At 44.0% G+C, this 17347-nt stretch overlaps 1 protein-coding gene and 1 long non-coding RNA gene across 3 annotated transcripts in view; both read right to left on the reverse strand.

Annotated features, from left to right (window-relative positions):
* The window catches only part of SNX5 (sorting nexin 5), a 25047-nt gene continuing 7700 nt past the window's right edge, over nucleotides 1-17347 (reverse strand). For both annotated transcript variants that reach the window (XM_069546473.1, XM_069546474.1), the window contains 12 exons: nucleotides 14050-14154; nucleotides 12897-13007; nucleotides 11945-12066; nucleotides 10371-10494; nucleotides 9545-9640; nucleotides 8308-8413; nucleotides 8149-8224; nucleotides 7146-7185; nucleotides 6961-7047; nucleotides 4845-5004; nucleotides 1889-1974; nucleotides 1-743 (listed from right to left, as the gene is read on the reverse strand). In XM_069546473.1, coding sequence (XP_069402574.1) covers nucleotides 693-743; nucleotides 1889-1974; nucleotides 4845-5004; nucleotides 6961-7047; nucleotides 7146-7185; nucleotides 8149-8224; nucleotides 8308-8413; nucleotides 9545-9640; nucleotides 10371-10494; nucleotides 11945-12066; nucleotides 12897-13007; nucleotides 14050-14154 — 1164 coding nt within the window. In that variant the 3' untranslated portion in view covers nucleotides 1-692. The remainder of the gene's footprint in view (nucleotides 744-1888; nucleotides 1975-4844; nucleotides 5005-6960; nucleotides 7048-7145; nucleotides 7186-8148; nucleotides 8225-8307; nucleotides 8414-9544; nucleotides 9641-10370; nucleotides 10495-11944; nucleotides 12067-12896; nucleotides 13008-14049; nucleotides 14155-17347) is intronic.
* Nucleotides 15254-17347, reverse strand: part of LOC138416952 (uncharacterized) — a 3454-nt gene continuing 1360 nt past the window's right edge. Inside the window, exon 3 of the long non-coding RNA XR_011247912.1 lies at nucleotides 15254-15315. This is a non-coding gene — a long non-coding RNA (uncharacterized lncRNA). The remainder of the gene's footprint in view (nucleotides 15316-17347) is intronic.

Below are 17347 nucleotides of genomic sequence, written 5' to 3' on the forward strand. Positions count from 1 at the left end.
CAGGAGAGCATGGATTATTTTATTGGATGCTTTATAAAAAGTCCAAGCACACACATACTGTGCCCCCACCAGGAAGGGAGGGGTTCACATTAGTTGTTCTTATACCCTCAAGATAAGCCTCTCCCCACAAATATTTGTATCCCCAGCTACAAAAATGGAGTTGCAAAGGGTATATATAAAGATACGGTATTTTTCTTGCTCTTGTTATAGTACAAACAGCTGAAGGTGACTACCGATCTATGAGTAAGAAAGGGGAAAATCACTTGACAAAGGGATGGAATGTCTGTTACCTGCAACGAGTAGCTGACTCATCTGCCATTAACAGGTACCTACCCTAAATTACAGGGATGCGGGCACATGAAACTTGAGATGACATGTGCAGGGCCCCTGCTGATTACACTCGCTCCAGAAGGCACGTGATTCCGCACCCCTTCTTCATTACTACAAATTAAAGGAGAACCCAGTACTTAAGATTCTACCCACTGAGGTATTAACTGCATCAAGATTAGTTATGTCCAAGGAGCATGCAATAGAAATATTTTTAAACCAACATGGTTAAGTGTTAAGATCTTTAGAAATCAAAATATGTATTCACATAATTTTAAACTGAAGTCAAGATAAATCAAGTCAATCTTCTGTGGTAATGATTTGAGTGCAAGTGATGCTGGCTTTCTTCACATTCAGTCCTTCACTCAGTTGTTCTTGAACAGGTCGATGCAGCTTTGCAGGAGGGACACGTTGTTCTGGAAGAAAGGAATCCAGTGAATGCTCCAGACCTCCCACCTCCAAGTCACCTGAGCTCAGGCCTCAGCCCCACGGACATCTGGGCTGGTGCTTGTTTTTCATGCAGTGACACCTGAGCCACAAGTCCCCTCGCCCTGGTCACTGCCCTCAGCACCCTCACCCCACGCCCACCCCAGGTCTGCTCCCACTGTAGCCACGCCAACCCCACTCATGTAGCTGAACCTACACGCAACATAAATGAGAGGTCAAAGGCCTTGGAAAGACTGGATAAAAAGTTGCTAAAAATCAGTTGTGGGTGAGATTACCAATGATAAATATTCACATAGGACTTGGCAGGATATGTTTTACAAAGTTCTCACTTTAAAGGAACTCAAATAACTTAGAATACTCAGAACATTATGTATAAATCACATACAGACGATACTTTAAAACTCAATTTAGAAGGTCAGATATGGTAGGACATAAAGAACCAAGTGAGGAAACATCTCTGTTGTGGTCAAAATAAAGGAATTCAACACACCACAAATGTCCAGTCTCCCTGCTTTAGCCAGTGTAGATGAGCAGTGACACTGACCCAACCGCCCTGGGCCAGACAGCACCCTAGGGGGTCAGGATCAGCTGCACCCAGCAACCACCCAAAGAGCTTCGAGCCAGGGTACAAAAACCCTGAAGAGCTCAGGCAGGACTCTAACATGCTCCAGCACTGCTCTCCATCTCTTCTGGGCTAAATTATCCTTCACACAATACATATATAAGGACATTTTTCTTCCTTTTTAAACCAAAAAGGAATTAGTAACAGAAGTCTAAAGTTAGCAAATTGGCAAATTTAAGCTTGCAACTGCTATGATGGCTGCTTACAAATTACTAGGACAAGCCCTCCACAGCATGGCCCACAGGGCGTCAGGAGGGAAGCAGGGTAACCGCCACCAAGAATGCTCTTCTCACAAAGCAGCTTTCCATCAAGACTGCATTTCAGATTTCTAGTTTGCAGTGGAAAAAATACTCCATCAAATGGCTCCCATCCACCCACAGGGGAGTAAGACCACAAAGCCAGCCCCAACTGCATGATGATACTGGAATAGTGAATTGGAAGTTAATTTGAAAAACACCCTCCAAAGCTGACTCGTGTGAAGATAAGACTTACCCTGGCATGCTTTATTTCCAGTTCAGACATTTCAATTAGATTCTTCCTGAACGCTGCCACTCTCTTCCGCTTGAAATTGATTAGCTCTACAAAACAACGTTTACCAAGAAAAACTGAGCAATTTCCGTCTTTAACTTCCATACCTCATTTTCACAAACAAAATGATCTCCAGAGCTCTGGTTCCCACCACACCTCACCTTTCACTTCTCTCTGCCATCGGAACACACACCTGACATGGAAACTGTCCCTGAGCACCTGGGGTTCCCTGAGCTGAGCTGCTTGGCCTTTTCCCTTCAGGATGCAGTGTGTGTGGCGAGTGGGCGGGGAGGGGGCCACACTGACTTGCAGCAAGGGTCTTTTTATGGGTTATTTTAAACTTCCTTTGATCAAATCCCCCTCAGCCTCAGGGGATGCTGAGGGTCTGAGAAGTAAACTCACGCTCTCGAACCTTATCTACACAGTAGAAAAGAAATGTCACGTTAAGAGCCACGTAAAAACTCAGAAACATACACTGACATTAATGACAGTAGTTCAGATGTTATCAGGCTGGTCGTGCAGGATGTCATAATAAGCTCTCCTCCTTCCCTCCAGGACCAGACAGAACTCAAGAGACATCCATCCGTCTCCCAGGACGCCTGCCCACCTTGCTGTGCTTGTTCAACAGCTCCCATCTAGTCAGCCACAACTTTAGAGCCTCAACCTAGGGCCACGAGGCTAAGAGCCCCTCATCTTGGTACCCTACAGGACACTGCACTTTTACAAGCAGTACACCCAGGCTTATCAAATGCCATCAGCACAAACCTTCCGCAACAGAGTTTGGCCTAAACTGGCACCATTTTAAGAAAAACACAAAAATTATCAAAGCCACTAACTCTGGTCTATATAATTACCTGAGATTTCAATGCAGTAGCTTTGAAGTGTCCTTTTTCCTTATACATTTAAATTAGTTATTTTTTCTTTTAAAGCTAGAATTTTACTTTAAGTACAGGGCAGTAAGGAGGAGGTGCCTCTCCAAAAGAAATCCCAAAAGGCAGCCGCATGGGTGTGTCCACAGGCCACGAGCAGAGATTCTGCACAGAGGAGCCCAGTCCCTCCCAGGGAGGGCACCATGGTCCTGGCCAGACTCAGCCAAAACAAAGGAGCAGAACCCTCCAGATCCACGGAGGAGGGGAATGTTCTGAGAGAACAGTCTTATGATGAGATATGGATTTTACATGGAAACCTAGAGTTTTGAAGGGGGAGGCTGTCTTGAGGATGAATCCAGTACACAATCCGCCATAACGCACATTCACATTCTGTAAGACCACAGTCTTCAACTTTTGCTCTGCTATGTTCCACAGCCCCTAAGAGCTTCACGGTAGTGAGATCCCCTATGGAAAAGACTACCTATTACACTCATGTTTAATGGAAATGGTATGCCATCTCCCAATAAAGTTATAAACCTATGCTTTATCTTCTTATTTTTGACATGTGGAATCTAAGTTTCCTGACCAGGGACTGAACCTGTGCCCCCTGCACTAGAAGCGTGGCATCTTAACCACAGGGAAGTCCTAAGTTATTTTAAAAAGCCCATTATCCAGGAATGGTAGAGGGCAAGAAAGAACCCTGGACGTGGACCAGAACTGAGGCACTACCATGGACTCATGATTCCTGCGGAGCAGGTGTGCGTGCACACCCTGACACTTGCTCGCCGTCAGGGGAGGGGTCTAGGAGAAGCAGCGCCCCAGAAGCAACGGGCACACAGTGTCCTCAATATGGGCTCCTGGAAGAAACGGTGACTTTCAGGGCTGGAGTAGAAGTCTAAGACTAAAACAGAGTATCTAAACGCTCAAAAAGACGGGGGTGTCATAGCACACACAGCTTAAAGGCATGCCCATGGGCTCACTCTGGACAATATAAACACCAAAATAGCTTAATACACTGAAAAATTTTAAAACTTCTGGAAAATAGGAATCCAGAATTCTAGCAAAAATGATTTTAAAAAAGTAAGGGAGAGAAGGGAAAGCTTGTGCTAATAAAGGATAGACAGCACTGAAGGCTGGCCTGGAAAGGAGGGCTGGAGTGCAGGAGAGACAACTGCCTCTGGCCACATCCAGGGAGGAAGGGCGATGCCCAGTCTCAGTCTCCTACAGTCTGTTCATCAGCAGCTCATAGGATAAAAAAGTCAAATACACAGTGGACAAACCCCTGACCGTGTCATCAAAACACACAGATATGAGGGGATGATGGACTCAACATATCCTCAAATGTGATGCCCTCGAAAGGACACAATTACACAGCACCCAGAACCCAATCGTGAGGAGATAGACCAAACAAAAGTGAGGGACATCTGTTAATATTTGTAAAAAGAAATCAGTCTTCCAAAAGACAAATGTGATTTAAAACAAACAAACCAACCAAAAAAAACTAACTAAACCTGAGATGTGTTCCTTCCAGATTAAGGGAGATTTTAGAGTGAAAACTAAATGCAACCCACAATGGTAACTGTATTTCAGAAACAAAGCCAAGTTTTTACAGATAAAACAACTAAGGATATAACTTAATCTCAAACAGTTAAAAAAAAAAAAAAACACCCAGATGTGTTTATAAAATTACACAGTAGGAGCTCATGAACGTGTGCAGGTGGCACCGAGGACACGTGCGCATCCTCTGCACCATTTGGACAACTTCTCTCCGAAAACTTCTAAAATTGTTTCCCAATGAAAAGTGAAAGTAGGGATTTTCCTGGAGGTCCAGTGAGTTAAGAATCAGCACTGCAATGGCAGGGCTATGAGTTGGATCCCTGGTCAGGAACAAGGATCCCATGTGCCGAGGAGCAACAAAGCCAGCCAGCGTGCCACAACTGGAGTCCATGCGCAGCCACGAGATTATCTCACATCCTGCAACGAGGACCTGACAGAGCAAATACAAATATTTTTTTTAAAGAAAGCAAAAACAAAGAAGTGGCCTCACTCACCTTCTTTTGCAGATTCAGAGAGCTGTTCAAACTTCTGGCAGCATTCCTGCTGGTGTGTCTCGGCCAGCTTGACATCTTTGCTCTTTAACCGGGCCTTATCCAGCGCTTTATTTGAATTCTCATAGTCGATGAGGGCTTTGGTGCGTCGGTATAAGAGATCCTAGAAGGCAAATCAACAGACATGATACATGGTAGTTAAACCTATACTGAAGAATCTCTAGAACAGAACAGGAAGACCATCTAAAGTCTCTAAGAACAAGACAAGTACCTTGGTATACTGCCTGAAAGGTCAGACGGCAGCCACCTCAGGTACTTCCACCCCTTAAGATCTCAACATGAGGCAGGGAAGGGCAATTAATTAATGCAATGTTGAGTCTTCCCAGACTTCTCAAAATGCATCAAGAGAAGGAACCAAACAGTGATGACCACAAGGTCATTTCCCAAAAGAAAACATGTCAAAAGACTAATCGCTTAAAATAAAACTAAACTATGGGGAAAAGAATTTCTACTTCCTGATGACCTTTCCCCATTAGCTTAAAATTTTATGCTGCCTAATTTAGTACATTTCATATAAAAATCATATCAACAACCTCAGATATGCAGATAATAATACCACTCTAATGGCAGAAAGTGAAGAGTAACTAAAAAGTCTCTTGATAAGAGTGAAAAGAAAGGGGAAAAGTTAGCTTAAACCTCATCCAAAAAAAAAAAAAGTCATGGCATCCAGTTCCCAGCACTTCATGGCAAATAGATGGGGAAAAAGTGGAAACACTGACAAATTTTGTTTTCTTGGGCTCCAAAATCACTAGACACGACTGCAGCCACAAAGTTAAAACACACTTGCTCCGTGGAAGAAAAGCTATGATGAACTCAGCATATTAAAAAACAGACAGCACTTTGCCATGGTTTTTCCAGTGGTCATGTATAGATTTGAGATTTGGACCATAAACAAAGCTGAGAGCCAAACAATTGATACTAACTGTGGCACTGGAGAAGACTCTTGAGAGTCCCGGGGACAGCAAGGAGATCAAACCAGTCAATTCTATAGGAAGTCAACCCTGAACATTCACTGGAAGGACTGACGCTGAAGCTCCAATACTTTGGCCACCTGATGCAGACAGCCAACTCAATGGAAAAGACCCTGATGCTGGGAAAGACTGGGGACAGAAGGGGGCAACAGAGGACAGATGGTTGGATGGCATCACCGATTCAATGGACATGAGTTTGAGCAACAGATGAATGTGAGATAGTGAAGGACAGGAAAACCTGGTGTGCTGCAGTTCATGGGGTCGCAGAGTTGGACATGACTTAGTGACTGAAAGATAATGATGACGTAAAAATAATTTAAACATGTCGTTAGGACAGTGTAGACAGTGAAGAATGCGTGTTCCATTCCCAAATGTCACTCTGCTTACACTTCATCTTGCTTTTGGTTAAGCGATGCTTCATGACTCAAAGGATGCAGTGACAACTACAATAAAAGAACACAAACCCCAAAGCCCTTCCTGCCTCAGAAAGAGTCCCTTAGGTGTATGTCCACTTATGTCCCCATCCAGCAGCATATTAACTCCCCAAACTTTTATCTGTCTGTATTAACTCCCCAAACACTTATTAACTCCAGGCCCCTGAAGAACACACACTACGGACTTGGTATCACACCTAAGAAGGCACGTCACTGAGAAGATCTCAATCGAAGATGGACCTGGGAGACACACACACCCTCAGAATAGAACGAACTGAGAGACTTCCACAAATACCTGAGGCACTGAAGACCCAGCCTGACCTCCCCTCCCCGAGCAGTGAGCGCCCAGCCAATGAGCTTCTGCTTGGGACCAGTGCCCTCATGCCAATGACATGCCTTCCCAGACTCTCTGTCTTTGCACTCCTTGCCCCAAAATACAGCCCACTCCAGACCTTCAATGCAATCTCCCGTGGCTTCCCATGCAGCATGCAATTCCTCTGCTCTTCCTGGATAAACTGGTGTTTGCCTCAGTTTGCTTCTTTACTTAGGGTGACATCACTTACCTGAACGATCCTAACAAATTCCCATCTCCCTACATTTCTAACCCAGAGAATGCACTTGCATCACCAGGCCCTGTTTGGGAGAAGCCCTCACCTTGGCAGCCTCTATGTTGAGCATGTAGTATCGCAGGAGCTCTGTCAGCTTCAAGTCTTCATCTGAGGAGACTCGACTCTCCACTTTCTGTTAAACAACAAAACAAAGCAAAGGCCACCGTCATCTAAGCAGGAATCTACAGACTATAAAATGTATGCTATGAAGACCAGTGTAAAAATCCTTACCCTAAGTTTTTCAAACAGCTCAGCCACCTTCAACAGGTACCTGCAAATATACACAATTCTGACTTAAGGTCTTAAATACACTACCACCCACCAGACCAAGCCTAGTAGAACAGTCAGTCATTCCATGGTAACAGCTGGGCAGTGGCTCCAGGACCCAGCCCCACCCTGCCCGGACCCTAGAATCCAGATGCTCAAGCCCCTGACATAGATAATACATGCACACCCTCTTATATATGTTAAATCATCTTTAGATTACTTCCTGTGCCTGATAAAATGTAAATGGATGCAAACAGTTTTAAGTACAATGTAAATGCTATGCAAATAGTGGCTGATGTGCAGCAAATTCAAGTTTCGCTTTTTGGAACTTTCTAAAAAATGTTTATCTATCTGCAGTTTCTTCTAGTTTGCAGATGCAGAACCCATGGATATGGAGGGGGCCAACTGTACCATCTCATACCAGAAATAACCTGAATAGAGACACTGAAAAACCTCACTCAGTGACAAATCCAAACAAATTAATCAAACCACCCGGTGGTTCAGGTGATAGAAATCTGCCTGCCAACACAGGAGACAGCCCCTAGTCTGGGAGGCTTCCACGTGCCGTGAAAGGGAAACCAAGCCGGTGTGCCACAACCACTGAGGCTGCATGCCTAGAGCCCTGAGCTCCACAACAAGAAGTCCATGCACCATAATGAGAACAGCCCCAGAGCAGTCAACGATTAACTTAAAAAACCACGAAAACAGACACATATATGTCTGACAGCAATCAAATCCTTGACAGCAGTTACCACACTTGGTACAGAAGTGCCCTGAATTCCCTATAGATGGCTTAGAAGTACTCCTGTTTGGAGGGTGTATAAAATGCATACTGGAGACCATCCACCCTCAATGGGCTTATACTCAAGACAGCACTGAACTATGCAGCCCTTATCCATCATACTCTTAATTGTGCAACAGTTTCCAATTAGGGGATGAGAGAAAATGTCTCCCAACAAAAACTTACTTCTTGATGACTGTAGGCTCCTCTAAAGCCAGGCTATGCAAGCAGGCTGCGGTGTGGATATAATCATCTGCGACATCTGTGGGAACAGGGACAGCCCTTTCATGTGAACAGAGCTGGCACTTGAGCAGAGGTAGGGGGCTAGTGGGTGAGTGCACTCACTTTTATGAGATCTGGTCATCCTGTCAGCCTTTGCACAGGAATCCTTGATCCTGTTGTAATAGTTGATGAGGAAAGTCTTCTCTTGCTCAAAAAAATCATCTACCTCCTAAAAGGGAAGGAAAAAAAGTTTCAAAGAAGCAAAACTTCTACATAAGAACATATATTCTATATTTTAAAAATAAGCTTGGGCATAAGAAGTTTAACCTCTAAGGACCACGGAAATTTAAATAATTTTTAAAATTAACATTTCACACCAGGGATTAGCAAAAGTGAAAGGCTGGCAAGAAACATCGAGAGAACCATTTTGAAGAGCCATTTAGCACAGCCTAGTAAACCTTGCTGACCTCCAGCAGCAATTCCACTAAAGTGGTGGTCCAGCTAGGTCTTGCTACCTTGCCTTAGATACCTGCATTTCTGAAACATGGCCTGGGATGCAATACTGGCATCTGGGGGGCACTGACCAGGGATGCCGAACACCCTTACTACAGACAGGTATCAGCACACCGTCACCACCATCCAGAGACAGCCCAAGAGCTTCCAAACTTCTGACAAGGCCTGTGTTACCCACATCCTAGTCTCCTTACTCAAGACCACAAGTGGCAAAATCAGACACCAGACAGTAACTGAGGAGCAAAGAAACAAACCACACCTAGGATGCTACTGAGAAACTTGGACATTTATGTTCCAGAACAGCACTGTCCAACAGAAATAACATGAGCCAAACATGCCACTTAGAACTTTCTACTTAGTAGCCACAGTATAAAAAGAAACAGGTAAAATTACTTCTCATATTTTGTTTTTTTCATTACCAAAGGCCTACAAATCCAGTGTGTAAACAAAACAGAAACCTCGGTCCCTTAATTACATCAGGGCACCGCACTGGTCAGGTGCTCAGCTCCACACAAGGCAGGGGCTGCAGGGACGCGCAGCTGTGGAGAGCAGCACCAAAGACTGGCCACGTAGCTTATGCTCTTAAGGATAATGGAGTGTCGCTTCCTTACAGAAAAGGAGACAACAAAAACTGAAGCGTGAGGCTCTTATCCCTTCTCCTGGGAAAGAACAGGTATTTTGGGAAAATGAGCCAAAGTTCAGTAAGCTGATAAAAATAACCAAAACTTGAAAATATTTCCATTTTGAGAAGCTAACACCATTTGTTTCACAAATACCTATTCTGAAGAAAGAAAAGGTCACCTATTCACACGAAGAGAATTTTCTTAAACAGTTAGAAGCCACTTACTTTAACTCCTGAAAAAAGAACTTCATCAGCACTTTTCACCACACTTTTAAAAAAGCCACCAAACATCTCTTTAGTATTTTTTCGCCTGACACTTAGCTGAAAAGAAATTCAAAACAGTTAATGGTACATGTATTTTCCATCAAGTTCTGAACACATCTATAGTAACTGTTCACTAGTATAAGCACACCCAAGACACCTTAAACCCCATTGTAACCGCATCTACAATATTAAGCAAAACAACTAAACCTAAGGACAGGTGATAATTCTATGACTCAGGAGGTATTCTGAAAAACTATCTATGCGTCAAGTCTTGTGTGTGAGTGCTCAGTCATGTCTGACTCTTTTCGACCCCATGGACTATAGCCCACCAGGTTCCCCTGTCCATGGAATTTTCCCAGCAAGATATTTAAGTGGGCTACCATCTTCTACTCCAGGGGATCTTCCTGGCCCAAGGATTGAACCAGAGTCTCTTGCATATTCTATGACTCTGGAGATACTTTGAAAAACTATCTAGGCATCAAGTCTTGGTGCCCTTAAATTCTGGGTAGAATTGTTATGCTATTATTCATTGGTTAGAAGACTATGAGGAAATTTGTAAGTCAGTGCTTGACTCATATATAATAAAGAAAAAGAATGTATCCTTTTAAGGCAACCATATGTCTCCTTTCAATGAAAAAAAAAAACAAATGTGGATCAACTTTCAAATAACCCCAAAATTAACTGAAGGGGTAAAGGAAAATCCAACTTTGAAAGTCAGTTTTTCAGAAACTATGTATTTTTTTGTACACTGCAATTAGATTGTGGAAATGGAATTAAAATAACTTACATCTTGATCATATTCCAAGAACACGTGGAAGTTGCGGTCCTTACTGAGAACAGGGTGGGAAGAGAGCCGCTGGAGAAAGACTTCGTGTGAAGACACCGTCTTCTTGAAGACAGCAAGGTACTCCCTGCAACACAAGGCACACAGTGCCACTCAGCCCACCACCCAGCACCACTCCTGGGCACCAGCGCACTCCCCCACAGCCACACACACCACCTGAACTGGCCCCAAGCAGCCTGGCTTAATGCAGCATCCAGCTAGGTAATGAGGCAGCTCTAATTTGGGAATTTTTGGAACAGCCATGGAAGGGGATGGAGCCGGCAATGGCAGCCCACTACAGCACTCTCGCCTGGAGAATCCCAGGGACAGGGGAGCCTGGTAGGCTGCAGTCCATGGGGCTGCACAGAGTCGGACACAACTGAAGCTATACGACTGAGCGACTTCACTTTCACGCATTGGAGAAGGAAATAGCAATCCACTGCAGTGCTCTCGCCTGGAGAATCCCAGAGACGGAGAAGCCTGGTGGGCTGCCATCTATGGGGTCGCACAGAGTCAGACACAACTAAAGTGACTTAGCAGCAGCAGCATGGAAGGGGAAGTGGCATAAGCAGAGTTGGTGGACACATCTGTCAAGCCCAAACCCACGTGCAATTACAGCACACAACAATGGCTTCTTTAAAACCAGGACAGTCCTTTAATTCTGCAGCCATGTACACAGCCATGAGTCTAACAAAGCTGGGAACTATCAGAAATTACAAAGTGGCTTTATCTCAACCTACACACTCTACGCTCAACAGCAGGAGACCAACTCTCCAAGTTTGGTGCTCTATCCTCAGAGCTGCCCGTGCAGGCCTGGCAGGAGTGTGAGCCCGGGCCTAGCTCACCTGGGCCTGTGGCAGCATATTGGCAAGAACTGCTGAAATGGACCCCAGTGAATAGGAGACGGGCAAGAGGAAGGAGCAGGATGATAGTTCTTGCAAACCTCCAACTATGGCATAAAGAATCCATTTTTGTTTCAAAGAATTACAATCAGATTAAAGTAGGCTTCTTGCAGACCTGGACTTCTTTCAAGCCATCAATGTAGCCATTGTTAGAATGCTTCCTTGTTAACAGCACTTGCTACAATCTAATTTCAACTGTATTTCCAGTAAATAAACGTCAGGGAAAAAAGCTTTTGTACATTACAGTCTAAAGTTTAGTTCTTCACTTTGCCAGACCAACATTCCATGACTAGCATTGTTTACAAAGAGAAAAATTAGTCTAAACAGTATCACCAGGTGGTTCAGTTGCTAAGTCGTGTCCGAATCTTGCAACCCCATGGACTGTATGTAGCCTGCCAGGCCTCCTCTGTCCGTGGGATCCTCCAGGCAAGAATACTGGCGTCGGTTGCCATTTCCTTCTCCAAGTATCATCAGGGAATCATCTAAAGACCAGGCCCCCATACCCCCATGCCAACTCATTGACAGCAGCCATGCCATTCATTAACTGCTACACTTGAAAACCTTAGCTGGCAGATTCTCTTTGCTGTACAATGTCATTTTTCTCCTCAGAAGACAGGGCCCCATCAAGTCACTTACGCTTCTAGCTCTTGCTTCATCTTGGCAAATTCTTCTTTCGTCATTGACCCTTCACCCTCTCCAAGCTTCTGCATCTTCTCTCGAGGGCCATCGAAGTCAGGCTTGGTCGGCGCCGGCGGAATCTGCAGGCAAGGTACTGACTTCCTGAGCACCCTCACGGCCCACCCCTCACCCCACAGGAGGTGGGGGAAGCGGGGCTCTCTGAAAGTCAACTGTGCTTTCTCTTACCCTCATTCCTTTTGGCCATTTAAAAAAGGGTCCTCCCTACAACTGGGCACTCACTTTGACATCTGTTCGGTTAACAGCTTAACAATTTGTAAGGCAAACTGTATATCCTGCTGCAACTATCTAATTGATATATTACAACCAAGGCTAAAATAAAACCAATGAAGAAGCACCATCCAGGTAATAATCTCTGGACTTACAAGTACTTTTTTTATTCCAGGACGAAAGATTCTAATTTTGCATGAGCATTCTTAAAAGCTTCAGTACTGATTTTAACTATTTGGCCAGATTCTTGGCCTGGCAGGTCAAGCCACATTTCTCTGTCATTTAATCAGCTCTCTTTCTGTAGCCAGGCATCAACTCTCCACAGCTGAGCACAAAGACAACTGCCTTCTCAGCAGACTACACACACCAACCACCACCACCACCACCAGGATCAATTCAACTCGATGGCTGAAAGGAAATGCCACACCCAAAAGTAGACAAGACTTTACACCACGGAAATGCTTACCCTCTTAGACTGTAGACTATAAAACTGTGCTTCTAACATTGTTTTCACTTACTTTAGATTTTACCAGTAACAGCTAACATATACTCTAGTTGACAGATGAACTCAGACTATTTTGACACCCATTATACAAAGTGGGTAAATTTCTCAAAACAAAATGAATACCAAGGTATTAGAAACTGGCTTCGATAATTATCTGATTATTCAAAATGCACTTACAATAAGCCCAGCATAGTCTGTAGTTTCAATAAGAGTATCATGTAGCCACACAAAGTCTTCATGTTGCCTTGTAACAGAAAACTCTGGGCTCTGAAACGTGGGCAGTGTGGTCTGTAAAGAGAAAACAAAGTGACAGTTAACTACCATTTTCCGAAAAAGTGGTTTGGATTTCATGCAGTGCACAATGGGAAAAATGCACAATAAATCATCTGGTTTTTAAGAGATCTAATAAAGAACAAAGTGGCAACACATGACCTCCCTACCACTGGGAAAGTCAGAGCTAAGATTCAATGTGTTCTTCAAAGAATTCTAGTCACACAGCTCCACCTTTCAGCTTGACTCAAGACAGATATATGCACACCGCCTCCTGAGGAACAGGTATGCTAATCACGCACCAGGGCAGCAGAGAAACCCATGAGGGAGAGGACCTCAGGGACACACATGTGCTGGGGGAGGCACCCGCCAAAAGCTCTCGCTCCAAATGTCCTGCCTCAGACTGTGCCTACACCACTCTATCTAGACCTATACCTCAGTCCCTCACCTGTAAGATGGCCATCAGAAAAAATCATAATGGAAATCATGTCCAGAAAATCAGGTCCATGTAACCCCTTTACAACAGTGCCTGGCATAAGACAAGCACTGAGTACACTTGACTAGCATGGAAGAAGAAGGGCTAAAAATGTTCCTGAAAGGGCTCTGATCTCAGTTAAACTTTCTGTCGTTTTCAGACTGGCATAGTGCTTTTGTCAAATTAGAAACCTGGAGAATTAATACAACATGGTAAATCAGTTACACTTGAAGATGGAATTTTTAAAATTTGGAGAAAAAGTCTTGAATCATAACAGGTTAAGTGATGGCCAAGAACTGAGCAAAGATGGGAAAAGCAAGCACTTGCCACGCATGCAAATTAGAAACAAAGGTGGAGCTGTGCAGGACTGGTGTGCTTCCCAGGCAGAACACAAGCCCCACTCACACCAGCAGAGTGGGCCCAAGGCTCCCCCACAGTGCACAGGGCTTAACAGGAGCAGGCATCTGATGAGTGAGGAGGGGCCTCCCTCAGGAGTGCTACCCTTCAGCAGCACTTCAGCTCACGCCCACTGTGGCAGATGTAACCTGGCACTGTTTTCACCACTGCAGTCATTCTGTCACTTACCTTGGTGTGCACTGTAAATTTGACTTTATCTCTCTCACTGAGTGCATCAGGTATGTCAATCTGAAGCGAGGGATCAACATTCAGGTCCACTGACACAGATCTCAGCTGAAATACATTTTTTAGCTATTAGTCTCAAGTCCACTTTAGTCCTAAAAGGCATCCTTCCAAAAATGGGGTGCTAGTAATAAAACTTTTAGTAATCTATGCATGACCATTTAAAACACAGCCAGTTGAGATATCTATTTGCAACTGTGGGGACAACTGCTCTTCAGTGCATGGGTGCGTCCCGTGAATTCCCATAATCTAAAAAAAGCAACTATGTGATTCTCATCTCATGTACATTACATACTTTGTATGAAAAACAAATTTAACCTAATACTTAAAGAACTGTACTAAGAAGGCTTCAAATAGATAAAAATGAAATCATGAACTTCCTACATACATGCCCAAATTACAAAAACATTCAAGAGGTGTTAGAGGCTGGGATAACCTAGAGACAGAAGGTACAAAGAACAGTCATGTGGTGTGAGATCTTGGATGGAGGAAAAAATCCGCTCCAGAGTGGACCTATGTATATTCAGGGACTGTCTCAAGGAGATGAGAGATCTAGAACAGGAGATGAGCTGTAAAAACCAACAAAGGCATAAACTATCAGAACTCCACTGTGATTACATATAAATAAAGCAGACGGGTGAGCACTACCATGGAAACAAAAATAACTTATTTTTGTGAGCTGGAAATTCAAGAGGAAAATACTCAACTCCAATTTTGCCAGTTTTAAAAGAATTCTTTAAAGAAGTGTATTTTGGGGGAAAAAGTGGCTAAATGGTTTCTCTTAAAAAGAAAATTCCTACTGAATCTAAAATATGGTAAATTCTTTCATTCTTAAGACAGATAGGCTGACAGTGGATCTGAAGGCCTGTCAGATGACAAATTGCATGGATTAAGCATCTCATCCCTCCCCAGGCCCACAACTGTAAGCTGGAGCTGAAGGGAGGCTGCCAGGATACTCTGTGTTACTGAACACAGGAAGATGGAGATGCCAAGTGGAGATCGGACCTCAGAAGATGAGGGAACAGGGAATCCCAAGTATTTATTTCCCTCTGAATTCTTTTCTTCAAAATAAAACCACCAAAGACAGGAAAGTTGGTTCCATTAAGTATAAAAAGACTAAATATATTTTCTAAAAATGTATGGGATTACTTCTTACTTCTTTGTAGTATCTCAGGAAGAGTCAGTACGTCCCGTTTTTCTTCAGCACTGTGACTAAGAAAAAAATTTTGATTGCAATAGCCAGAGTTAGCCTTGTAACAACAGCTTTCCGAGCTAGAAGAACTAAGCCTCATGTTCTTGCCACCAGAACTTGATTTTAACATCAGCTATTTGAGACCACAACATACTTAACAGTTCCTGCCATGTCAACCTAAACATGTATTTCAAATAAATTCTTGATGACACCTATGAAATATTTGCTTGTTTGGCTTAATTTTCACATGTCCATTTACAAAATCTCTGCAAACAAAGATAAAGCTTCAAGGTCAGGGATACTTCATTTCATCAGAGCTGTGACTCTGGCTCCTGACATTTCTGATAAAACCTCCCTCCTGATAATTCATGACTGGGCAAATACAGTATTCAGAAAGACCTCACAACACACACACAACTCACAATAGTCTGACTGCAAAGAGTACTGGCCACCCGCCTGATCTTAACGTTTCTGTGTGTCAGAATCGGTACATGAATAAAGCTGGTCTGGTTAATGGTGGAAAGAAAGGGCAGACCCGGGGCCAAGACTAAAGAGCATTTTCCTGAGCTCAGCAAGAAGGGTCACGTTTCCTGAGACTCTGCTGCCTCAAGAGGTCACAAATCCTGGCTTCCTCTCAATTTCTGAACATGCTGACAATTCCATCTAAGTGCTAAGCCCCATAAGCCAGCAAGCACCACCAGCACTGCCTCCGGAATTAGGGGTGGAGCACCCAGGCAGATGTACATGGGCTCATCACAGCAGGAATCAAAGCTGCAATGGGCTTCACAGGTGGACGCTGAGGTCGGCCCTGTTCCCACACCTCCAACCACACAGGTAACCCCAGATTTTTCCTGTCTTCCTTTCTGGTCAGCAAAGCTATTTCATTTTTTACTGTGAGATAGTGTGATAAGGCAGAGAAGGCAATGGCACCCCACTCCAGTACTTTGCCTGGAAAATCCCATGGATGGAGGAGCCTGGTAGGCTGCAGAGTCGGACATGACTGAAGTGACTTAGCAGAAGCAGCAGCAGCAGTGTGATAAGGACACAAAGTTAACAAAGCCCATTCGAGGTTGGAAAGACTGCACCTTAACAAGACATCAAGCACCCAGCTTCTTAATCTCACCCCTTAACATGATATAATACCCTTCTCCCACAGACAAAGCAATCAACAATTTAAAAAAATCTCACAACAGATAACAGGAAAAGTTTGCATTTGGGCCTTAAGGAATTGTCTGAAAAGTTAGGTGCAAAATTTTGAGTATGCAAACCCTCACTAACTCAAAAACCGCCCCTATTCACAAGTCAAAGGAACTTCCTTGTACTGTAGCTCTCCAGACAAGGAAGAGATAAATCACAGAGGAGTAAAAAGTTGCGAAATGTTTCAAGCTTCTAAGTCAGCACTGTATCCTCACTCCGGAAGAATCCACTGTGATTAAAAGCTCAGCACTCCTTTTTCTGATCCATCAACAGAACCAACACCCCACAGTCCCTCCTAAATACATAAACCAACAGGGTGGAGGGTACAGGAGCAGGTGGCACGCCTCCACACAAAGCCCCTCTCACCACCTGTTCCCTAGTTTCAGCAAGCATCCCCAAGCTGCCTCAGCGTGTGAAGGGAGGCTTCAGAACCAAGTCTAACCTTAGGCAAGTTAATTTTGTTTCTCATCCCCTTAGGCCACTTGTGAGAACCAAATTTAAAATATATTTACTCTATGTGGAAGGCAAGTTGTAAAGGACTACAGTGATCTTTGTGAGAAGAACAGGGAGTAAACAAGCATTTCTTCATTTGGAAAACAAAATTTTAACTGTTTTAAGAAATCTGGGGGGCCTCCCTAATGGTCCAGTGGTTACCAGCTGGTGCTTCCACTACGAGGTGTGCAGATTTGCTCCCTGGTCAGGGAATCAAGATTTCACATGCCTCGTGACCCCGCAGAAAGGGAATCTGAATGCTTGATAAGAGAACTTGAAATGGAGAAAAACTAACACCAAACCCCTGCGCACTCCCTCACCTGTTCATCAGAGCTGGGGCACCTGACCCTGCCCAAAGGATGG

Source organism: Ovis canadensis, chromosome 13 (genome assembly GCF_042477335.2).
Source record: "Ovis canadensis isolate MfBH-ARS-UI-01 breed Bighorn chromosome 13, ARS-UI_OviCan_v2, whole genome shotgun sequence".
Lineage (NCBI taxonomy): Eukaryota > Metazoa > Chordata > Mammalia > Artiodactyla > Bovidae > Ovis > Ovis canadensis.